At 32.7% G+C, this 26,232-nt stretch overlaps 1 protein-coding gene across 2 annotated transcripts in view; it reads right to left on the bottom strand.

The window, feature by feature from the left end:
* The window catches only part of LOC127862693 (A-kinase anchor protein 9-like), a 34,797-nt gene extending 9,131 nt beyond the window's left edge, over window positions 1-25,666 (bottom strand). Inside the window, exons 1-21 of one of the 2 annotated variants that reach the window (XM_052401943.1) lie at window positions 25,582-25,666; window positions 22,948-22,994; window positions 22,105-22,254; window positions 21,416-21,507; window positions 20,463-20,609; window positions 19,994-20,041; window positions 19,649-19,717; window positions 18,704-18,850; window positions 18,457-18,528; window positions 17,440-17,545; window positions 13,494-13,540; window positions 13,184-13,256; window positions 12,651-12,800; window positions 11,953-12,044; window positions 10,996-11,142; window positions 10,524-10,571; window positions 10,178-10,246; window positions 9,235-9,381; window positions 8,987-9,058; window positions 7,983-8,088; window positions 658-1,357 (exon numbers count right to left, since the gene is read on the bottom strand). In XM_052401943.1, coding sequence (XP_052257903.1) covers window positions 658-1,357; window positions 7,983-8,088; window positions 8,987-9,058; window positions 9,235-9,381; window positions 10,178-10,246; window positions 10,524-10,571; window positions 10,996-11,142; window positions 11,953-12,044; window positions 12,651-12,800; window positions 13,184-13,256; window positions 13,494-13,540; window positions 17,440-17,545; window positions 18,457-18,528; window positions 18,704-18,850; window positions 19,649-19,717; window positions 19,994-20,041; window positions 20,463-20,609; window positions 21,416-21,507; window positions 22,105-22,182 — 2,410 coding nt within the window. In that variant the 5' untranslated portion in view covers window positions 22,183-22,254; window positions 22,948-22,994; window positions 25,582-25,666. The remainder of the gene's footprint in view (window positions 1-657; window positions 1,358-7,982; window positions 8,089-8,986; window positions 9,059-9,234; window positions 9,382-10,177; window positions 10,247-10,523; window positions 10,572-10,995; window positions 11,143-11,952; window positions 12,045-12,650; window positions 12,801-13,183; window positions 13,257-13,493; window positions 13,541-17,439; window positions 17,546-18,456; window positions 18,529-18,703; window positions 18,851-19,648; window positions 19,718-19,993; window positions 20,042-20,462; window positions 20,610-21,415; window positions 21,508-22,104; window positions 22,255-22,947; window positions 22,995-25,581) is intronic. The other variant, XM_052401944.1, reaches the window with a different exon arrangement.
* Window positions 25,667-26,232: the final 566 nt, after the last annotated feature.

The following is a 26,232-nucleotide window of genomic DNA, read 5'->3' as shown; positions in this document are numbered from 1 at the left end:
GAGCACTATATAATCAGGTGAGCTGAAGACCAAGAAATATACAAAACTGTCAATTATTGCATTTGCTTAGAACATGCTGTGATCTATATTTCAATCTTTAAATTCACGTCTCTTAAATTTCGTACAGTTATGCAACTGAATAAAAGGGAAAAAAGACAAAAGAAACCCTAAGGGCTCTTTATCTGATTTATAAAATGCAAAATAACTCTAATTGTGCGTCCTTTCCTTCATTGGGATCTGCTTATACATACATATATGTAATGTTTATGAAGTAAGTTGCCGACACGCATTTTAAGTCAAAACAATCTACAGGGTTTTCCTGGTGTATCTATGGGTTCGTTTACGACCAATTATCTGCGTAAGCTGATAAAACAATTCCAATTTGAAAAAATATATGTATTTTTTTACGTTGTTTTAAGAAAAAAATGTTTCTAATGATCATTATATCTCAATATGATTTCAATAACATCTATCAAATTATATAAACATAATTTTTATGATGCTGTTCTTATTTAAGTTATAAAAAGTTATACTAATTTAGTTTTTCCCACATCAGTGGAATTTTCATGCGAAAAAAATCGCAAATCCCCCCCCCCCCAAAAAAAAATAATCTCAAAATGACATGAAAAGATGTGATCTAGTTCTCCACATACATACCTGCTTTCATATACATCATATATTGTTCTGCGTTACAAAAGATCTGTCCTCTTACTTCAAATTTGGATTCATGCAACTGACTAAACACATCATCTTTTAACCAAAAGTACTCAAACTTTTCCATAGCATGTTTTATGTTTTCCTTATGTTCTTCATCTTCAAACGAAAAATTGTACGTTGCAAATGAAAAAAATCTCTTCATAAAATGTTTCTTTTCCTTTTTCTTGGTTTGACCATCAAGGTGATCAGGAGTTTTTGTTGTTACTTCTGGACATCCACTGTCTACATTACTAGATATACCGGAATCTATTATCAAAAGATTGCCAACTTTTACTGCTTCCTCTTGATGTGTGACACAGTCAGTTTTAAAACTCTCAGTTTTTACTGCTTCTTGACTCTTGACAAAAGCTTTATTAAATTCAGTTTTAGAACTATCCGCTTTTACTGCTTCTTCCTCTTGGTATGTGACATCAACGTTATCATGCTCATTATTTGTTTTTTCTTGCTTTTTGCTGGCTGTATTAAGTGATTCAATGTCTGTAGAGTTACCACCTGAGCTTCTGGCATTGTCAGTCATTAGGATCGAGGTTTCATTTGACGAATCCAGTTGTGTCTTAGTCGATTTGCAGGTATGCAACACATCTTCCCCATCTGCTTTGAGTTCCACAGACGACATTTCTTTAGTTTTTTTCTCCATTACCTAATGAAAAACAAGATTATTGTTTCAATACAGATTTGTGGTTCAATATGTTCGAGACATTGAGAATACCAACTTATTTAGTAATGCTTGTTATAATTGTGCAAACAGTGTACATTTACATTTGCAAATAACATTTAACAAAAACAAATGAACTTGTATTTGAAGTTACCGGTATAAGGGAAAAAAATGCTCTGAGGAAGAGTCATTAAGATATGGCTACAAATGTGACTTCAAGAGTCTTCTCAAGCTTTCACTAAAGCAATATGATGAAAAAGCCCCGCCACAGACAGCCATGTTTTTATACAGACCTTTAAACTTGGGTAAGATATGATTCAAATAGATATTCTTACCAAATTTTCTACTTGGGAAAAATGTGGTTTCTAGAGTGTTCATAAGGTTTCACTGCAGAGATATACAGAAAACTTCCCCAACCCCTTGTGGACATGTTTATCAACAGACTAGATCCTCAAAACTCAGGTGGGATGAGATATCATAAAAATAAATGTTCTGAGCAACTTTCATAAAGATTGTGCCAAGAAATGTAACATCTTGAGGGTTTACAAGCTTTTACTTTAAGGTTACCTAGTTTTAGACCCCACATGGTCGTTATCTCATTACAATAAATGGTCTTACAAAGTTTCATGAAAATTGAGGAATAATTGTTGCCTATACAGCGTTCACTAGGCCTTCGTTGACTAAGGACGACACATAATGAACACTGACAAAAAATATCACTATTAGAAGCTCACTATTGAACTTGTGCTAAAATGAGCTGAAGACAACAACAACAAAGAGAAATAAATGAATAAATAAATAAATATTGTGATAATAATTTGAATTTTAGTTCCACTAACATTTGATTATTATTGCTTTTGACAAATTATGCAAGATAAGGATTGTTTATGCCCTTCTTCTCAAGACTGTTAACATTTGCATATTTATTTTTCCTCAAACTAAAAGGCGAATGCTATGAAATGTTTGGCAAGATGTTGATTAATTTGTTTTTTATATAACCTTTAACTTTTTGTTATTCTGCAAACTGTTCAAGAATGATAACTTTTTTTATTTAAAAAAAATGTTTCCATAACGAAAGATGTTTATATGAGATTGAATTGAAAGTGAAGTACCCGAGGCAAAAATATGGTTCTAATTGATTGAGGACAGCATACAGACAACTTGTTGCAATAATAGACCAGTTTCACAATACTATTGCTGTTGCTATATTTAGATATCACGTGACGCGTCGAATTTCAGAACGAGGCTTAACGTGTATAGATCTTTGGCGGAGAATATCGATCATTATAAACCAGTTAATTTTTCTTAATTACTTTCGGGATTTTCATGAGCACTGACACTGGTTACAATTGCGGCAAACATATGCATGGATGTGTTGTTTAGTCAATAAATTGATGAGGGGTTATAAAATAAACATTCTCACACCTAAGTCATATTTCAAAGCCATAGTATTTAGTACCATTAGTGTATTCGTGTATATACATTTTATTTAATCTTGATTCAAATTCAAGATACATGTATCCATTGTCATCAAAGCAAATGTGATCTGAAGAATAAACATTGATAATTGCACAAAACAAAGATACACATAAGTTGTATAATGCAAAACGTTATTATATAATTTAAATTCTAAAATGTATGTTTGTTGGTCTGAAATATTTTTCACGAACGATTGCACGTGTAAAGTGTGTGTTGACTCAATCATAAGAAAAAGCAATAGAAAATGCAAAGCACATTAACTATTTAAATGTTATGTAATTTTTCTTTTAACTTTAATCAATGTTCTTTTACAGTGAAAGACAATATTGAAGAATTCTTTTATACAGGTGAAAATACGAACGTGGAGCAAACTGAACTGTCTATGCATGCACATTGATTTCTCTTTAAACGTGAGTATGAATGATAAATATATGTCACCTCATGTCATAAATCTCTCTTGTGTGTGTGTGTGTCTTAATTTTTCGAAAACATTCTTTAACCCCGTTGTGGTCAATGAAAATGCTTGTTTTAATTGTGTTTTCCATACACTAACGAACACTCTTTATTTGACTATGTAATGACGGAGTTTTATTTTAGCGGTACCCGCTAAATAGGTTTCGTGTTTAGCATAACAGTTTATAAATATTTCAAATGTATTAATAAGTATTAAGCACTTAATTATGTATCCGAAAATTCTTTCACAAGGAAAATCGTTTCAATGCTAATTTTGACAAGGCGGACATTCGTTCATTCGTTGTTTTAACTACCCGGACATTCATTCCCACGCTTTTTAGACATTCCAGACAATCGCTCCAACATTATATACAGACCGGATACTCCTACATAGTTTTAACGCCCAGATTTCTGCAAGGTTTGGCAAATTACTGACCTCAGTGTAAGTCGATATATTCGAATATTTTTTAACGTTGTCATTCTCATGATCTCGATAAAATCTTACAACAATATAAAGTATAACACAAAATATGAGAACAATATTTTTTTAACTATTTTAATAACGACACAATAATATACCGGGTAAAATGCCCAGAGTGTCATATTATGTTGATAAAATGTGATAATAATGACCGGGATAGCAATTATTCAGGAACAAAACTCCGGGCTGTCCAAATAACGCAGGAACGAATGTCCCGCTGTCAAAACTATGTAGACACCATTATCCACATCGTAAAAATAACGAAGGCACGAATGTTCAGATTGTCATAAAACATAGTAACGAATGTCCTCCTGTGTGAAAAATAGGCTAGGACGAATGTCCAGCATTCACTGTATTATTATGATTAAACTGGCTAATATCTATACAGTATTAAGTTTGCGTATTTGGCGTAACATTTATCTTAGAAATGACTACGTAATTCTTCTACCACGATAAGACATTGGGGTACCATACATGGTGTTCAAAGACCAGGCATCTATCACAGGTGGTTTATGACAAGGCCCTCGTTTTGCACTTTTTACCGCTGAATATCGGCGGCTTCCCCCATGAAAAAAGTATAATTTTTCCCCTATTCCAGCTAAAAATTACCCCCTCCAAAAAAAATAAAAATATTTTTTTTTAGTTTGTTACTTTTATACCTATGTTGCCAGCTGGTATTGTGCTACTAAACTTTGATTTAATGTATATCTATGTAAATCACATTAAAATATTATAGTGCAAACATGTACAAAACAAGAGCACCGCCTTGCGGGTGCAGACCGCTCATCTATTTTCTTTTTAAAGGTGAAGGGACTCTCATTTTCAATCACAAAGGAGGTTGGGGTGGAGTGAAGAGGGGTGTATAGTGTGGGGGTGTGGACATTTATTACATGAACTTCCAAAAATGCAAAAAATGCAAAAAAAACACAAAAAATTCGGGGGGGTGGAGGGTGGGGGTGGGATTCTTTGGAGCGATGGTTTGACGGTATTTCAAACATAAAATAATAAAAATAAATATTTGTGTTTTTTAACCGTTTCAAAAAAAAAATTGGGGGGGGGGTCAGGTGGGGGGTATAGTGTGAAGGGTGTGGTGGTAATTTGTGAGATGATCTTAAAAAAAATGGGGGGGTGAGGTGGGGAGGTATAGTGTGAGGGTGTGGTGGTAATTTGTGAGATGATCTTAAAAAAAATTAGGGGTTGGGGATTCGGGTGGGGGGAGGGGGGGTGGGGGGATTCTTGGGTGCGATGGTTGGAGGGTATTTCAAACATAAAATAATCAAATAAATAGTTGTGTTTTTAAACCGTTTAAAAAAATAATTTGGGGGTGGGGGATATAGTGTGAGGGTGTGGTGGTCATTTGTGAGATGATTAAAAAAAAAATGGGGGGGGGTGAATCGGGGGGGGGCGGGGGGGAGGGGGGGGCACGGGGGATGGTTTGGGTGGAGTCTATTGTGGTATGTCAGGTAAGAGTAGTTTTGTCAAAGTATCAATCAAATCTAATCATAAATAAAGAAGTTATGGCAATTTTAGCAAAATTTAATAATTTGACCTTGAGAGTCAAGGTCATTCAAAGGTCAAGGTAAAATTTAACTTGCCAGGTACAGTAACCTCATGATACCATGAAAGAAATTGAAGTTTGAAAGCAATAGCCTTGATACTTAAGAAGTAAAGTGGATCCAAACACAAAATTTAACCATATATTCAAAGTTACTAAGTAAAAAAGGGCCATAATTCCATAAAAATGACATCCAGAGTTATGCAACTTGTCCTTTTACTGTACCCTTATGATAGTTTGCGAGTGTTCCTAGTATGAAAGCAACATCTATGATAATTTAGGGGTAAAGTGGACCAAAACACAAAACTTAACCATATTTTCAATTTTCTAAGTATAAAGGGCCCATAATTCCGTCCAAATGCCAGTCAGAGTTACATAACTTTGCCTGCACAGTCCCCTTATGATAGTTAATAAGTGTTGCAAGTATGAAAGCAATAGCTTTGATACTGTAGGAATTAAGTGGACCTAAACACAAAACTTAACCAAATTTTCAATTTTCTAAGTATAAAAAGGGCACATAATTCTGTCAAAATGCCAGTCAGAGTTACATTACTTTGCCTGCACAGTCCCCTTATGATAGTTAGTAAGTGTTGCAAGTATGAAATCAATAGCTTTGATACTTAAGGAATAAAATGGACCTAAACACAAAACTTAACCAAAATTTTCAATTTTCTAAGTATAAAAAGGGCACATAATTCTGTCAAAATGCACGCCAGAGTTATCTAACTTTGCCTGCCCAGTCCCCTCATTATAGTAAGTAAGTGTACCAAGTTTGAATGCAATAGCATTGATACTTTCTGAAAAAAGTGGACCTAAACGCAAAACTTAACCAAAATTTTCAATTTTCTAAGTATAAAAAGGGCACATAATTCAGTAAAAATGCACGCCAGAGTTATCTAACTTTGCCTGCCCAGTCCCCTCATGATAGTAAGTAAGTGTACAAAGTTTGAATGCAATAGTATTGATACTTTCTGAGAAAAGTGGACCTAAACGCAAAACTTTACCGGACGCCGACGCAGACGCCGACGCCGACGCCAAGGTGATGACAATAGTTATATTTTTTTTTCAAAAAATAGATGAGCTAAAAAGGAAGTAATGAGAGACTAAGTAAAAAAATCCCTCATAAAAGGTAATCAACGCGAAAATATCCCCTCATTACGGCTGTGGGTGGCTTCCCCTGGCGACAAGAGAGGGCCCTGTATGACACCATGCTGTTTTTTTATTATTTGTCGGCACAGTATCTGATCATAACGAGATAATGGGTTTATCCGGGAACACGTTTATAATGTTAAATAGTATAATTAAAATGAATAATGCAATTGGCTCGTACACCCAACTCCGAGGAACAACAAGCAAGCACATATATAAATGCATAATATATTTTTATGATGCCGTTCGATCATGTCGTAACATTTAATCTTCATACGGAATGACGTAGTTTTAATTAACCGATACCCGCTAAATACATTAAATATTTTTACGTAAATTTTGTAATTATTAAATACTTTATTTTTTCATAAATTAAACGGGCTAGTATCTTTACGGTGTGCAATTTATGATATTCTATGTTGGACATAACTTTTAATTTGTACAATATGTAACATATCTAATGTACGCAACTGTTAAGTATGTCGGGGGGTAAACTTTCCAACCAAATGACTGCTAAATACTACCAGAAAGAGGAGACATGGTGGCATCATCAATTGTGTTTAATGACCAGACTGTCATCTGCCACCCAGTGTGGTTTATGACACCATGTTAGTTAAGTCTGGACAATATCTGATCAAAACGAGATAATCAGATTATGCAGAACAAAGGGGCATTTAAACACTGGAATGCAAAGGCTTACACGATTTTAAGATTGGTGCAAATAATCAAATGAAAAATATTGCATTTAATTTAATTAAATGCTTTTTTAAATGTGTCAATGTGTTAGTTTTCCTAGACAAATACCTAAAAATGCATGTTTTTCAAACCTTTTTCTGTCATAACACTAGCTTAACATCTCCCCTGGTTGAAAAACTTTATTTCATACAACCAAGGTCATGTCATGACGGCCTTAGAAATAAGAAAGAAATTCATCTGTTGAATAATCGGTGCTCTCTTATATATGTTACCGGTTGTTAGCAGCAGCGTAATGGCGGACGCGGGAGTATTCAGGGGAGATAATTGGGTATGACTAAATTCTGGAATGGTTTTTTTATTAATCATATGTCTGATACCTATATACAAGAACATGTATTACATCAGTTAATTGTAGCCTAGACCCTCTCCATTGTTTAAAGAATATGTTGTTTATGTTACATGTATGCTTTTGGGTAAATATCATTATCATAGTTGACACAAATTAATTTATAATGTTGCATATTAAAAGCTTATGCATCGCCGCTTTTTGGAACGGTTCATTGTTTAAAGATAGGAGTCAATTAGTTCGTATTGAAGTTAAAAAAGAATCATTTTAAATATAAACATGAAAAATATTTTTTAACATTGAAACATATATGTTAGTTAAACATATTCACAATATTAAACAACAGAAAGCTATAATGCGGGTACAAACTATTATTGACTGGAAAACTTTTGCAATTTAATAATTAGCTGTTTGAACATAACACATTTTAAATATTTACCGTCATATTCACCTCATAAACGCTCAACAGCATTTGATGGTTATTAAGATCTTTTTGAGTCTCATCAAGTTCTTGTTCCAATTGCGTCTCTTTTTCAATCAACAGCTCAAGTTGGTGACTGAAAACGCAAGACAACCTTTTCGATAGTTGTCAAGACTTATCAAGCATAAACATTTAGCTATTTCCATGTGGGGAAAAGGTTCATCAATTTGTATGTATTTGAGGTTGATGCGAGTTTATTTTGTTTATGAATATATACGTTTATTATATAAGAATGTCTATTCGCTCATAAATAGTATTCATTGTTTTTGTCGGTCTACATCTTACTGTTCGAAATAGGATGCAGACATGTGCTTAACGTTTGAACGCTTATAAGCTAAAAAACATTTGTAAAGGTTCTAACTCACTAACTGTTACGAATCACGCTAAAAATTCTAAATGACTTATGTTTGGCAAAAACTCTATATGTGGTATGTTAATCCCTTTATACTTAGATACGTTTCGGTTTCTTAATTATAATCACATATAAGCAGTTTATTTAATTAATTCACTGGCTGCGCTTCACTGCACAGGCAACTTTAGCTTCTCTTCAGCATGAATATTAATAGTTAATACATACTGATGGCGGACAAATGTTCACCCATGTGGTTAATCGACATATTGCTGACACCATAATATCCATTTTTTGTACCATAATTTTGTTTACCCTTACCTTGCTGATCAGATGAGTCAAGCGAGAGGGTATCGCTTTGTATGTTTTAGCTTTTTTCCGAATACCATACAATATTTATGGTAAAACATATTTTGAATTAATGTTAAATATAACATTCTCAAGTTATTCTTTTTCAATAAACATTATAACTGAGTTAATGTCGACATGTATGAAAACTATACTTTATAAATATACATGTAAGTTAGGTTTCAATGTTCAAATTCAAACTTTGATGAGAATATCTCCTTTTTTAAATGCAACAGCGATTCCAATAGTGAACGCTTGATAAAAAGAAGGACCAAACCTGGGTTCACTTTTAACGCCTAAGGTCAAAGCAGACTCTCGTCTCAGTACCTCGACAGTTTCGTTCAATGTGCTGCAATGATACAACAGTTGGGGAGTATTGTATTAATATGTTTTCGTAAAATTGAAGACATTACTCTTTCAAAACATTTCAAACTGTTTCAAACTGTTGATTAACAAGACAAATACTGTAAGTTTATGTAAAAAGAAAAGACATAACACTTTATTATTAGTTTTAACTCAACGTACTGTAATGACAAATTTAGTTTTTTATTTTTTGCTTCTCTGTGTGCTATATCTTGTTGTAGGAGATCCATTTCCTTCACTAAAGTTTCTTCGTTTTTCACACAGATCTTTCGCATATCTTCTAATGATTTTTCTATCGGCAGAAGTTCACTGAAATCGATAATAACCACCATGAACAAAGAACAAGTTTATTATCATACGCTGCATAAGCACCAATCTTCAATCAGACTCTTACGCAAATAGTGTTGCTTATTTGAGCAACTCGATATGATACATTAAACTTATAAATGTATTAATTTATACTTATAATAGGAAAACTCAAAGTTTTCGTTAAATGAAAACTTTTTATATTGAACATAAACCGCGTATATTAAGAAATACATGTAATGCATGCTTTCAAATTCTACTTAAAAATGTTTAAGATCATTTTTCAGTTTAAATAATTGAAACTAAAACATTAGAAGGTGAGTTTGGTATGCCTTGACCAAAAGCTTGGTCGCAAAATACAATGGGAAAAGGTTTTGACTCTTAGAAAGATGTCATTAAATTACAAGCGTGATCTGTTTTTCTTTATGTTGCACATTTTATTAATAAAAGCGTCACATGAGGTTTGTTTAACTGGGAATGTATATTTTCAATTGATGGTAAGTTCTTATTTATAAATTTAAATTTAAACTAATAATGTAACTGAATAAAGTTAAAAGCCACCATATTTCGATTTAAGATACCTAGTATCGAAAATATAGTGTAATTAAAAACTTAAGTTATTTCAGAAGTTATCAATGAATCATTAAGCTAATTACTGATGTATAAATTATTTACATAAACAATAAATGTTCGTGTATTGCAGGTTTAAACGTTGTATATTTTTTTTAGAAAATTTGGGTTTGATAAAACTCAGGCGCATCAGTTTGTTGTAAATAGAGACGATACTACGAAATCTTACTTCAGTCTGTTTTGCAGTATTTTTTTCTTCTTCTTCAAGATGATAATGTGTTCTTCTTGTGTTTCAATTCTGTAGAAATTGTATAATAAATGACATGCATCACGTGCAGATAAAAGTACTTTAAAATATTAATTTTAACCGTAAATGGTTCCAATATGGTAATGTTCATAATACCATTATTTGTTTAAAATGTCTAATATAATAATGCAATATAGAGCTAAACCATCACATTTCGCGATTGTAATAAATGTGACAATAAATATTAAAGCAACTGTTCATTTATAATGATCATGCCAAAATTTTACAGCGATATAATATTAATGCAGTATTTTTATGCGATATTTACTGTCGTTGCAATTTGTTTCTGTCCTCGTTACTGCAAGACTTCACGGACCTAGAAATGTAAAGAATATATAACACGAATACCAGTAATTATTATGGTTATTATTAAAATTCGTTATTAGGATAATAATAATAATTATTATTATTAATATTATCCTTCTTCCTCTTCTTCTTCATCTTCTTCTTCTTCTACTTCTTCGTCGTCTTCTTCGCCTCCTCCTCCTCATCATCATCATCACCATCATCATCATCATCATCAGCAGCAGCAGCAGCAGCAACAGCAGCAGCAGCAGCATCGTCATCATCATCATTATCATCAACATCATCATCATCATCATCATCATCATCAAATATAACATAAAATTGAAGACATTACTCTTTCAAAACATTTCAAACTGTTGATTAACAAGACATATACTGTAAGTTTATGTAAAAAGAAGTCATAACACTTTATTATTAGTTTTTACTCAACGTACTGTAATGACAAATTCAGTTTTCTATTTTGTTCTTCTCTGTGTGCTATATCTTGTTGTAGGAGGTCCATTTCCTTCACTAAAGTTTCTTCGTTTTTCACACAGATCTTTCGCATATCTTCTAATGATTTTGCTATCGGCAGAAGTTCACTGAAATCGATAATAACCACCATGAACAAAGAACAAGTTTATTATCATACGCTGCATAAGCACCAATGTTCAATCAGACTCTTATGCAAATAGTGTTGCTTATTTGAGCAACTCGATATGATACATTAAACTTATAAATGTATTAATTTGTACTTATAATAGGAAAACTCAAAGGTTTCGTTAAATGAAAACTTTTTATATTGAACATAAACCGCGTATAATTAAAAAATAGATGTAATGCATGCTTTCAAATCCTACTCAAATTTGTTTAAGATCATTTTCCAGTTTAAATAATTGAAACTAAAACATGTGAAGGTGAGTTTGGTATGCCTTGACCAAAAGCTTGGTCGCAAAATACAATGGGAAAAGGTTTTGACTCTTAGAAAGATGTCAGTAAATTACAAGCGCAATCTGTTTTCCTTTATGTTGCGCATTTTATTAATAAAAGCGTCAAATGAGGTTTGTTTAACTGGGAATGTATATTTTTAATTGATGGTAAGTTCTTATTTTTAAATTTAAATTTAAACTAATAATGTAACTTAATAAAGTTAAAAGCCACCATATTTCGATTTAAGATACCAAGTATCGAAAATAAAGTGTAATTAAAAACTTAAGTTATTTCAGAAGTTATCAATGAATCATTAAGCTAATTACTGATGTATAAATTATTTACATAAACAAGCAATTAAAAAATCAACGCCAGCATCTATTTGTTTTAAACACAGGAAACTATCGATTTCCCGCCATCCCATGTAACCAGCCTATCATGTATTTTTATATATAACAGCCGATAATGATTGAAGAACTTACCTAGAATGGTCTGTGGATATTTGAGATTTTAACATTTCACATTCCTTCATTAGCTCTTCATATAAGCCCCGTTCCATTTGAATTGTTTTTTCCTGAAACAAGTGCCACATATATAGCCATTGTTTGCTGTTGATAGAAAAGAGATAGACTAAAGGAGACGCCAATGTTCTCGCACATGCATCCTCGAATTAACGGAAGAAAACGTGCATCTTATGTGTTTTCTATATTGATCAATTTCAAAATTTCATTCTATTAGTCGTCCAAATTGATATGAAAGGCATAATATTGCCGTTGTGTAGAGTATGCTGTGTCCGCCTAGCGACCGGGAGGTCCCGGGTTCGATCCTTACTCACGTAATCTCCCCCTAAAGATCGCAAGTTGTGGTTGTACTCATTAAACGAAATCGAGAGTGCCTCAGCAAGCCTTGGTCTTTGGATGCAGTCGAACCAAAAATTCGTGAATATAATATATTTAATATTTAATGCATTAATAACAAACTTTTTGTTGATGTACTTGTTTCACAAATTTGATGACACAATTGCCGTAGCTGAATGGAGTTATCATTTAAGCGATCTTGATACGGAAACTAAAATATTAGTCGTCACGATTTTGAAACGGTTCATGAACAAAGATAAGTGTCGGGATAACTTTGACGAGCTTAAATAAAAGTTGTTTTTCGTACAGATGTTTCTATCTACCTGGCGATCATTAAGAGCTTCCAGAAAACAGCTCCTTTTCAACAGACATCGGAAATTATAATCCTGATGTTTGAACATCTTTTCCGCTTGTCTCAAGGATGACTGAAAGATCGCTGTTTTTTCCTCAAGCGAACGTTTATCATTTGGTTCCTAAGAACGGATATACAAAAGACATGTCAGCAAACGTGCGAATTTGTTTATTACACAGTGGGATACCGCATAATCAGTATATTCGACGTTACTAAATAGTTTGTTTGGAACCTTTACCAGGACAGGTTAAGGAAACAGACTGACTATGATGCGTAACCTTGAAAGGGGATAACTTCAAACAAGAGAATCCGGACAATTCATGTTCTCTATAGTGTTGTTTCATAGTCTTTAAAATATGTTGATATCAGTTATATTCAATGTTAAACGTTGTGTAAACACTTCGAATAAAATAATTTGATAGTCGATATTCCATAATTTGTCAAAAAGCTTTTTCTCAAATTAAAGGAGAAATTTTACTTATTCGAATTCATTTGTTGAGTTACCTGTATGCAGAGAATCATTTCCTTCTCTGCAGATCTTATATCTGAGAATACCTTTTCAAACGTCTCAACGCCGCTAAAATTGTTAAGCAACAGGTATAAGGACTGTTCAGAAATCTTATAATTTTCATTGGTCCATTATATACAATGTGTGAGTATATCTAAGAATAAATATGTGTATATCCAAGAACTTTATATACTGAACCATACCAACATTCAAATATACATGTGTGGACACGATAAACCGCAAAATGTATGGTACATAAAAGTTGTCAATTTATACAATATCTCACAAATTTATGTGTTCATGTACCTGGATTGCTTATTTATGTCGTTATCAACGTTACATATTTCTTGTCTCTGAAAGATAAACACAGTAAAAAAAAAACAATACTTTATAAGACATTTTTTATATGGATAAAAACAATAGTTCGATGTAAGCAGAAGATTGGTAGGAATGACTGGTGCTAAATGAAAATTCTACCATCATCTGCATATATGTATTATGTAAAACAAACTGTGGCGTACAAGAAATAATACATTAAAACATTATAATTTGCCAACAACAATCGATTGAATTCCACATTGCACAATCGATTGGAACAAAAACAAATTACAAGCCAAACTAAGTTAGAAGATGTTTTCAAACAATGTGAAAATATATATAGATGGTAGACTAAAAACGTTGTGATATTGTTACGAAGTCACACAACTATATCTTTAGTAAAAAAGTTCATTTAGGTTATTGCATGTATTTACATCATACCCTTTGATAAATTCCTACATATGACCCACTAGACGGTAATTCAATTAGGTACAAGGTCATTCCATTGCACCTATTGGTATCTCCCGTTAAGCGTATAATGTTTAATATTCTGTCTTTTTAAATAAACAATCTCATCTGAAACCCCATGTTGTAAATGTTGAATTTTTTGTTTGTACCATAGTTGTGTAGCATCTTCAAAATTTATTAAAATTATGCTCCCAATAGCAAAAACGAGCTCGGCCCCGAAGATCACCGCTTAAATATACACTTATATTAATATATGGAATGTCTTAAAATTTTCATTTTCGGAAACTTAAAGGCTAAAAACTTTAATGCTCAGTATGTAGCATCATTTAAAGGTCTGTAATATTGTTTTCAAATTATGTCCCACAGGGTCAAAACTGGTCACGCGATTAGATTCACCAGTTTTCAGTTTACGTGTATATACAAAAACCTGTAAAATCGTCATATCTGAAAGCGCAAATCACAGGTCTTTCATATTTGGTATGTAGCCTCTTTTATAGGTTTTCTACAAAAATTGTTCATAAAATATCCCTAGATCCCTATCCGAAAACCTTTAAAATTCAACATGTCTAAGATCTCAACGCCCATTGCTTTAATTTTCAAAATAAAACAAAATATACAGGTCGGCCACACAGTTTGTTAAAAAATGACTGAGGGTAAACTCCGGTTCACAATGGAAAACTTTACCGGGAAAAGCGCGGTTTTAAATTATGACAGTTATACTGCAAAATACTTATTTTTAATGAATGCGACATTTACCGTTGTTGTGTCGACGTGTAGCGGCAGTAAAATTTGGCGACATTAGTACAGCCATTGCGTCAATGGGTTTGATACTTGGTGTGTAACTTAAAATAGTTTTCCTCTTTTCTTCTCATAAGTTCTCTCAAATCATGATCCTGGGGTCAAAACTAACAACACGGAAGTCCGTTCCAATTCAATTATAAAAAATACCGTTTCGCGAGATCAGAATGTCTGCACTTTTGACATCCGACAAATATGCCACTCATCATTCTGCTTAAACACAATAATCGACAAAACAAAACAATTCGAAATTATTTATTTTGGTTCCTTGTCGCAGCATTTGCGAGTAATAATAGGGGAAACTATCGAACTATGAATCAACCCGATCGTGGTCTTTTTATTTTTCGGATATTTTCGCTAAACTAGCTTTCACTGAACAATCTCTAATCATTATCATCACAAAATCCGTAATTGTTTACACAATGCACATTTTACGGTCCTAAGGCACTGAATATGGGAACGACTGTGAATCATTTGTGCGTAAATAACCTCATGTCACTATCAATCGATAATTTCATGGGATTTTTTTTTTGCCGTTTTTGCTTTGGTTTTATATGGTTGCTATAAACCACAGATGCATCAATTAGAAAGATAGATCTTTATTCAAACATCGCGATAAAAAGCTCCAACAAAGTGTGACAAATGTATGAAAAATTGAAGAAAAACAAGTACTTTAATAAAGACAATTTATTTAATGTATTGACACTGATATTTATAACTTATTCTGACAATGTCATATTGTGTTTTCTAAATCGTTACATCGCCGAATGTTCAAAAGAGTGAAAGGTTAAAATCAGATGCGGCGTTGCACGGGACTATTGGAAATGTATACACGTTCAGTCTCATTCTGGAGTTCTTCGAGTCACGTGACTTTGCGCTCTTATCAATTTTGGCCTATTGTATAAAGGGTCTATTCAACTCTCAGCTTCATAGCTGTATTATTATGATTAAACTGGCTTATATCTATACAGTATTTAGTTTGAGTATTTGGCGTTACATTTGTCTTAGAAATGACTACGTATTTCTTCTACCACGATAAGACATTGGGGTACCATACATGGTGTTCAATGACCAGGCATCTACCACAGGTGATTTATGACAAGGCCCTCGTTTTGCACTTTTTACCGCTGAATATCGGCGGCTTCCCCCATGAAAAAAGTAAACTTTTCCCCCTATTTTAGCTAAAAATTACCCCCTCCAAAAAAAATAAAAATATTTTATTTTTTTTTAACTTTTATACCTATGTTGCAAGCTGGTATTGTGCTACTAAACTTTGATTTAATGAATATGTATGTAAATCACATTAAAATATTATAGTGCAAACATGTACAAAAAATGAAGAAATGAGAAACTGAGTAAAAAAATCCCTCATAAAAGGTTATCGACGCGAAAATCCCCCCTCATGACGGTTGTGGGTGGCTTCCCCTGGCGGCAAGAGAGGGCCCTGTATGACACCATGCTGTTATTTAGTTTTTGTCGGCACAGTATCTGATCATAACGAGATAATGGGTTTATCCGGAACACGTTTATAATGTTAAATAGTATAATTAAAATGAATAATGCAATGGGCTCTTACACCCATCTCCGAGGAACAACAAGCAAGAACATATATAAATGCATCATATATTTTTATGATGCCGTTCGATCATGTCGTAACATTAAATCTTCATACGGAATGACGTAGTTTTAATTAACCGATACCCGCTAAATACGCTTAATATTTTTACGTAAATTTTGTAATTATTAAATACTTTATTTTTTCATAAATTAAACGGGCTAGTATCTTTACGGTGTACAATTTCTGATATTCTATATTGGACATAACTTTTAATTTGTACCATATGTAACATATCTAATGTACGCAACTGTTAAGTATGTCGGGGGTAAACTATACAACCAAATGACTGCTAAATACTACCAGAAAGAGGAGACATGGTGGAATCATCAATTGTGTTTAATGACCAGACTGTTATCTGCCACCCAGTGTGGTTTATGAAACCATGTTGTTAGTTAAGTCTGGACAATATCTGATCAAAACGAGATAACCGGATTATGCAGAACAAAGGGGCATTTAAACACTGGAATGCAAAGGCTTACACGATTTTAAGATTAAAATAATCGAATAATCGGTGCTCTCTTATATATGTTACCGATTGTTAGCAGCAGTGTAATGGCGGACGCGGGGAGTATTCAGGGGAGATAATTGGGTACTGACTAAATTCTGGATTGGACTTTTATTAATCATATGTCTGATACGTATATACAAGAACATGTATGACATCAGTTAATTGTAGCCTAGACCCTCTCTATTGTTTAAAGAATAAGTTGTTTATGTTACATGTATGCTTTTGGGTAAATATCATTATCATAGTTGACACAAATTAATTTATAATGTTGCATATTAAAAGCTTATGCATCGCCGCTTTTTGGAACGGTTCATTGTTTAAAGTTAGGAGTCAATTATTTCGTATTGAAGTTACAAAATATCATTTTAAATACAAACATGAAAAATATTTTTTAACATTGAAACATATATGTTAGTTAAACATATTCACAATATTAAACAAGAGAAAGCTATAATGCGGGTATTATTGAATGGAAAACTATTGCAATTTAATAATTAGCTGTTTGAACATAACACATTTTAAATATTTACCGTCATATTCACCTCATAAACGCTCAACAGCATTTGATGGTTATTAAGATCTTTTTGAGTCTCATCATATTCTTGTTCCAATTGCGTCTCTTTTTCAATCAACAGCTCAAGTTGGTGACTGAAAACGCACGAAAACCTTTTCGATAGTTGTCAAGACTTATCAAGCATAAACATTTAGCTATTTCCATGTGGGGAAAAGTTTGATAGATTTGTATGTATTTGAGGTTGATGCTAGTTTATTCTGTTTATTAATATATACGTTTATTATATAAGACTGTCTATTCGCTCATAAATAGTGTTCATTGTTTTTGTCGTTCTACATCTTACTGTTCGAAATAGGATGCAGACCTGTGCTTAACGTTTGAACGCTTATAAGCTTAAAAACATTTGTAAAGGTTCTAACTTACTAACTGTTACGAATCACGCTAAAAATTCTAAATGACTCATGTTTGGCAAAACTCTACATGTGGTATGTTAATCCCTTTATACTTAGATACGTTTCGGTTTCTTAATTATAATCACATATAAGCAGTTTATTTAATTAATTCACTGGCTGCGCTTTACTGCACAGGCAACTTTAGCTTCTCTTTTTTATTGTATCCACTTTAGCATGAATATTAATAGTTAATACATACTGATGGCGGACAAATGTTCACCCATGTGGTTAATCGACATATTGCTGACACCATAATATCCATTTTTTGTACCATCATTTTTTTTTACCCTTACCTTACGGATCAGCTGAGTCAAGCGAGAGGGTATCGCTTTGTATGTTTTAGCTTTTTTCCGAATACCATACAGTATTTATGGTTAAACATATTTTGAATAAATATTTAATATAAACATTCTCAAGTTATTCTTTTTCAATAAACATTATAACTGAGTTAATGTCGACATGTATGAAAACTATACTTTATAAATATACATGTTAGTATATAAGTTAGGTTTTAATGTTCAAATTTTACCTTTGATGAGAATCTCTTTTTTGTAATGCAATAGTGAACGCTTGATAAAAAAGAAGGACCAAACCTGGGTTCACTTCTAACGCCTAAGGTCAAAGCAGACTCTCGTCTCAGTACTTCGACAGTTTCGTTCAATGTGCTGTAATGATACAACAGTTGGGGAGTATTGTATTAATATGTTTTCTACAATTGAAGACATTACTCTTTCAAAACATTTCAAACTGTTTCAAACTGTTGATTAACAAGACAAATACTGTAAGTTTATGTAAAAAGAAAATACATAACACTTTATGATTAGTTTTTACTCAACGTACTGTAATGACAAATTTATTTTTTTATTTTTTTCTTCTCTGTGTGCTATATCTTGTTGTAAGAGGTCCATTTCCTTCACTAAAGTTTCTTCGTTTTTCACACAGATCTTTCGCATATCTTCTAATGACTTTTCTATCGGCAGAAGTTCACTGAAATCGATAATAACCACCATGAACAAAGAACAAGTTTATTATCATACGCTGCATAAGCACCAATCTTCAATCAGACTCTTACGCAAATGGTGTTGCTTATTTTAGCAACTCGATATGATTCATTAAACTTATAAATGTATTAATTTGAACTAACAATAGGAAAACTCAAAGTTTTCGTTAAATGAAAACTTTTTATATTGAACATAAACCGCGTATATTAAGAAATACATGTAATGCATGCTTTCAAATTCTACTTAAATTTGTTTAAGATCATTTTCTAGTTTAAATAATTGAAACTAAAACATGAGAAGGTGAGTTTGGTTTGCCTTGACCAAAAGCTTGGTCGCAAAATACAATGGGAAAAGGTTTTGACTCTTAGAAAGATGTCATTAAGTTACAAGCGCAATCTGTTTTCCTTTATGTTGCACATTTTATTAATAAAAGCGTCAAATGAGGTTTGTTTAACTGGGAATGTATATTTTTAATTGATGGTAAGTTCTTATTTATAAATTTAAATTTAAACTAATAATGTAACTTTATAAAGTTAAAAGCCACCATATTTCGATTTAAGATACCAAGTATCGAAAATATAGTGTAATTAAAAACTTAAGTTATTTCAGAAGTTATCAATGAATCATTAAGCTAATTACTGATGTATAAATTATTTACATAAACACGAAATTCTCGTGTATTGCAGGTATAAACGTTGTATATTCTTTTTTAGAAAATTTGGGGTTGGATAAAACTCAGGCGCATCAGTTTGTTGTAAATAGAGACGATACTACGAAATCTTACTTCAGTCTGTTTTGCAGTATTTTTTTCTTCTTCTTCAGGATGATAATGTGTTCTTCTTGTGTTTCAATTCTGTAGAAATTGTATAATAAATGACATGCATCACGTGCAGATAAAATACTTTAAAATATTAATTTTAACCGTAAATGGTTCCAATATGGTAATGTTCATAATACCATTATTTGTTTAAAATGTCTAATATAATAATGCAATATAGAGCTAAACCATCACATTTCGCGATTGTAATAAATGTGACAATAAATATTAAAGCAACTGTTCATTTATAATGATCATGCCAAAATTTTACAGCGTTATAATATTAATACAGTATTTTAATGCGATATTTACTGTCGTTGCCATTTGTTTCTGTCCTCGTTACTGCAAGACTTCACGGACCTAGAAATGTAAAGAATATATAACACGAATACCAGTAATTATTATGGTTATTATTAACATTCGTTATTAGGATAATCATAATTATTATTATTATTAATATTATCCTTTTTCCTCTTCTTCTTCATCTTCTTCTTCTTCTTCTACTTCTTCGTCATCTTCTTCTCCTCCTCCTCCTCATTATCATCATCACCATCATCATCATCATCAGCAGCAGCAGCAGCAGCAACAGCAGCAGCATCATCGTCATCATCATCATCATAATCATCATCATTATCATCATCAAATATAACATAAAATTGAAGACATTACTCTTTCAAAACATTTCAAACTGTTTCAAACTGTTGATTAACAAGACAAATACTGTAAGTTTATGTATAAAGAAAAGACATAACACTTTATTATTAGTTTTTACTCAACGTACTGTAATGACAAATTTAGTTTTTTATTTTGTTCTTCTCTATGTGCTATATCTTGTTGTAGGAGGCCCATTTCCTTCACTAAAGTTTCTTCGTTTTTCACACAGATCTTTCGCATATCGTCTAATAATTTTTCTATCGGCAGAAGTTCACTGAAATCGATAATAACCACCATGAACAAAGAACAAGTTTTTTATCATACGCTGCATAAGCACCAATCTTCAATCAGACTCTTACGCAAATAGTGTTGCTTATTTGAGCAACTCGATATGATACATTAAACTTATAAATGTATTAATTTGTACTTATAATAGGCAAACTCAAAGTTTTCGTTAAAAAAATTTATATTGAACATTAACCGCGTATATTAAGAAATACATGTAATGCATGCTTTCAAATTCTACTTAAATTTGTTTAAGATCATTTTCCAGTTTAAATAATTGAAACTAAAACATGTGAAGGCGAGTTTGGTATGCCTTGACCAAAAGCTTGGTCGCAAAATACACTGGGAAAAGGTTTTGACTCTTAGAAAGATGTCATTAAATTACAAGCGCAATTTGTTTTCCTTTATGTTGCGCATTTTATTCATAAAAGCGTCAAATGAGGTTTGTTTAATTGGGAATGTATATTTTTAATTGATGGTAAGTTCTTATTTATAAATTTAAATTTAAACTAATAATGTAACTTAATAAAGTTAAAAGCCACCATATTTCGATTTAAGATACCAAGTATCGAAAATAAAGTGTAATTAAAAACTTAAGTTATTTCAGAAGTTATCAATGAATCATTAAGCTAATTACTGATGTATAAATTATTTACATAAACAAGCAATTAAAAAATCAACGCCAGCATCTATTTGTTTTAAACACAGGAAACTATCGATTTCCCGCCATCCCATGATCTAACCAGCCTATCATGTATTTTATATATAACAGCCGATAATGATTGGAGAACTTACCTAGAATGGTCTGTGGATATTTGAGATTTTAACATTTCACATTCCTTCTTTAGCTCTTCATATAAGCCCCGTTCCATTTGAATTGTTTTTTCCTGAAACAAGTGCCACATATATAGCCATTGTTTGCTGTTGATAGAAAAGAGATAGACTAAAGGAGACGCCAATGTTCTCGCACATGCATCCTCGAATTAACGGAAGAAAACGTGCATCTTATGTGTTTTCTATATTGATCAATTTCGAAATTTCATTCTAGTAGTCGTCCAAATTGATATGAAAGGCATAATATTGCCGTTGTGTAGTGTATGCTGTGTCCGAATAGCGACCGGGAGGTCCCGGGTTCGATCCTTACTCACGTAATCTCCCCCTAAAGATCGCAAGGTGTGGTTGTACTCATTAAACGAAATCGAAAGTGCCTCAACAAGCCTTGGTCTTTGGATGCAGTCGAACCAAAAATTCGTGAATTTAATATTAAATGCATAAATAAAAAACTTTTTGTTGATGTACTTGTTTCACAAATTTGATGACACAATTGCCGTAGCTGAATGGAGTTTTCATTTAAGCGATCTTGATACGGAAACTAAAATATTAGTCGTCACGATTTTGAAACGGTTCATGAACAAAGATAAGTGTCGGGATAACTTTGACGAGCTCAAATAAAAGTTGTTTTTCGTACAGATGTTTCTATCTACCTGGCGGGCATTAAGAGCTTCCAGAAAACAGCTCCATTCCAACAGACGTCGGAACTTATAATCCTGATGTTTGAACATCTTTTCCGCTTGTCTCAAGGATGACTGAAAGATCGCTGTTTTTTCCTCAAGCGAACGCTTATCATTTGGTTCCTAAGAACGGATATACAAAAGACATGTCAGCAAAGGTGCGAATTTGTTTATAACACAGTGGGATATCGCATAATCAGTATATTCGACGTAACTAAATAGTTTGTTTGGAACCTTTACCAGGACAGGTTAAGGAAACAGACTGACTATGATGCGTAACATTGAAAGGGGATAACTTCAAACAAGAGAATCCGGACAATTCATGTTCTCTATAGTGTTGTTTCATAGTCTTTAAACTATGTTGATATCAGTTATATTCAATGTTAAACGTTGTGTAAACACTTTGAATAAAATAATTTGATAGTCGATATTCCATAATTTGTCAAAAAGCTTTTTCTCAAATTAAAGGAGAAATTTTACTTATTCGAATTCATTTGTTGAGTAACCTGTATGCAGAAAATCATTTCCTTCTCTGCAGATCTTATATCTGAGAATACCTTTTCAAACGACTCAACGCCGCTAAAATTGTTAAGCAACAGGTATAAGGACTGTTAAGAAATCTTATAATTTAAATTGGTCCATTATATACAATGTGTGAGTATATCTAAGAATAAATATGTGTATATCCAATAATTTAATATACTGAACCATACCAACATTCCAATATACATGTGTGGACACGACAAACCGCCAAATGTATGGTACATAAAAGTTGTCAATTTATACAATATCTCACAAATTTATGTGTTCATGTACCTGGATTGCTTTTTCATGTCGTGATCAACGTTACATATTTCTTGTCTCTGAAAGACAAACACAGTAAAAAAAACAATACTTTATAAGACACTGTTTTTTATATGGATAAAAACAATGGTTCGATGTAAGCAGAAGATTGGTAGGAATGACTGGTGCTAAATGAGAATTCTACCATCATCTGCATATATGTATTATGTAAAACAAACTGTGGCGTACAAGAAATAATACATTAAAACATTACAATTTGCCAACAACAATCGATTGAATTCCCCATTGCACAATCGATTGGAAAAAAAATAAATTACTAGCCAAACTAAGTTGGAAGATGTTTTCACACAATGTGAAAATATTTATATCTATATGATGGTAGATTATAAACGTTGTGATATTGTTACGAAGTCACACAATTATATCTTTAGTAAAAAAGTTCATTTAGGTTATTGCATGTATTTACATCATACCCTTTGATAAATTCCTATTTAAGACCCACTAGACGGTAATTCAATTAGGTACACGGTCATTCCATTGCACCTATTGGTATCTCCCGTCCAGCGTATAATGTTTAATATTCTGTCTTTTTAAATAAACAATCTCATCTGAAACCCCATGTTGTAAATGTTGAATTTTTTGTTTGTACCATAGTTGTTAAGCATCTTCAAAATTTATTAAAATTATGCTCCCAATAGCAAAAACGAGCTCGGCCCCGAAGATCACCGCTTAAATATACACTTATATTAATATATGGAATGTTTTAAAATTTTCATTTTCGGGAACTTAAAGGCTAAAAACTTTAATGCTCAGTGTGTAGCATCATTTAAAGGTCTGAAATATTGTTTTCAAATTATGTCCCACAGGGTCAAAACTGGTCACGCGATTAGATTCACCAGTTTTCAGTTTACGTGTATATACAAAAACCTGTAAAATCGTCATATCTGAAAGCGCAAATCACAGGTCTTTCATATTTGGTATGTAGCCTCTTTTATAGGTTTTCTACAAAAATTGTTCATAAAATATCCCTATCCGAAAACATTTAAAATTCAACATGTCTAAGATCTCAACGCCCATTGCTTTATTTTTCAATATAATACAAAAATATACAGGTCGGCCACACAGTTTGTTAAAAAAGTGACTGAGGGTAAACTCCGGTTCACACTGGAAAACTTTACCGGGAAAAGCGCGGTTTTAAATTATGACAGTTATACTGCAAAATACTTATTTTTAATGAATGCGACATTTACCGTTGTTGTGTCGACGTATAGCGGCAGTAAAATTTGGCGACATTAGTACAGCCATTGCGTCAATGGGTTTGATACTTGGTGTGTAACTTAAAATAGTTTTCTTCTTTTCTTCTTATAAGTTCTCTCAAATCATGATCCTGGGGTCAAAACTAACAACACGGAAGTCTGTTCCAATTCAATTATAAAAAAATACCGTTTCGTGAGATCAGAATGTCTGCACTTTTGACATCCGAAAAATATGCCACTCATCATTCTGCTTAAACACAATAATCGACAAAACAAAACAATAAGAAATTATTAATTTTGGTTCCTTGTCGCAGCATTTGCGAGTAATAATAGGGGAAACTATCGAACTATGAATCAACCCGATCGTGGTCTTTTAATTTTTCGGATATTTTCGCTAAACTAGCTTTCGCTGAATAGTCTCTAATCACAATAAAAATCATCACAAAATCCGTAATTGTTTACACAATGCACATTTTACGGTCCTAAGGCACTGAATATGGGAAGGAATGTGAATCAGTTGTGCGTAAATAACCTCATGTCACTATCAATCGATAATTTCATGGGATTTTTTTTGGCCGTTTTTTCTATGGTTTTATATGGTTGCTATAAACCACAGATGTATCAATTAAAAAGATAGATCTTTATTCAAACATCGCGATAAAAAAGCTCCAACAAAGTGTGACAAATGTATGACAAATTGAAGAAAACCAAGCACTTTAATAAAGACAATTTATTTAATGTATTGACACTGATATTTATAACTTATTCTGACAATGTCATATTGTGTTTTCTAAATCGTTACATCGCCGAAGGTTCAAAAGAGTGAAAGGTTGAAATCAGATGCGGCGTTGCACGGGACTAATGGAAATGTATACACGTTCAGTCTCATTCTGGAGTTCTTCGAGTCACGTGACTTTGCGCTCTTATCAATTTTGGCCTAGTGTATAAAGGGTCTATTCAACTCTCAGCTTCATAGCCCAGAGCCGCCACAGCAAAAATTATCAAAGGCTCTTAGAGTACGTTTATATGGACTAACAGACAACAGATCAACTTCGTCTTCTTCTGGTACAGCACTCCTTCTGAATAGATTTTGTGCCGGAGATTTTGTGTCATTAATACCATTAATGTAATCAAATGCTAATGTACATTATGCATGCATATCTGAGACCAAATCTCTATCAAACATCTACGCCAATGATATAGGCCCTTCGGGGTGACTTTCATGGAGTCATCAACAACTTGTTATGTGTTGCACTTTCGGTTTCGACAATTTATTTATTTTAAAAACACACACAAACGATGCTTGCACGCAACATGTAAATATCGACCAAATAGGGGCCGATGTTTCTGTATACACTAAAAAGTTGATAGTAAAATATGCAATACTTACAAGTATTTCTGAAAAAATCAAATGTGTACGGCTATATTGTGAAATCCACTTTCGATTTCAACAGGAAGTAGGAACACGACCTCGGTCAGGGTGTAATAAATTAAGAAGAATTTCGGTTGATATCTCTTCGCAGAGTTGTCGTCCAATGCTCTCACATGAAACGGATAATCACAGAAAATGCAAAATAAACCTACATATACATGTACATTAATGCATTTAATAAAAAATACACCATTATACAGTTACAGTTACATAAATGATTTAACCTTTTATATAAACATGTTTATTTAATTGCAATAATCCATGTCCATCTCTGAGCATTCCATGTGTGTAAACATTTTTTTTTTTCATTACTCTATGTTATATTGCTGTTTTTTCGGTAACAATTGTGTTCATCTTTCCATTTATGCCTGTTGACCTGTGAAATGTTTTTGTATTAAACAGTAATGCATGAACGATTGACGAACGTTGAACTCAGGTACCGCTTCGCAGCTGCAAAATTCTTAATATTTAAACATGCGCTTGACCTGCAGTTTCTTGTATGTTAGCTAGTGAACCACACGTAGCTAACAACTCCGCAAAATAGAAAAGTTAGTTTTGGCGTTAGTCTGCATGGTGAACCACGACTTTTACATGTCTCCGAAGAATTAA

This window comes from Dreissena polymorpha, chromosome 16 (genome assembly GCF_020536995.1).
Source record: "Dreissena polymorpha isolate Duluth1 chromosome 16, UMN_Dpol_1.0, whole genome shotgun sequence".
Classification (NCBI taxonomy): domain Eukaryota; kingdom Metazoa; phylum Mollusca; class Bivalvia; order Myida; family Dreissenidae; genus Dreissena; species Dreissena polymorpha.
This window is presented reverse-complemented; position numbering and strand designations above follow the sequence as displayed.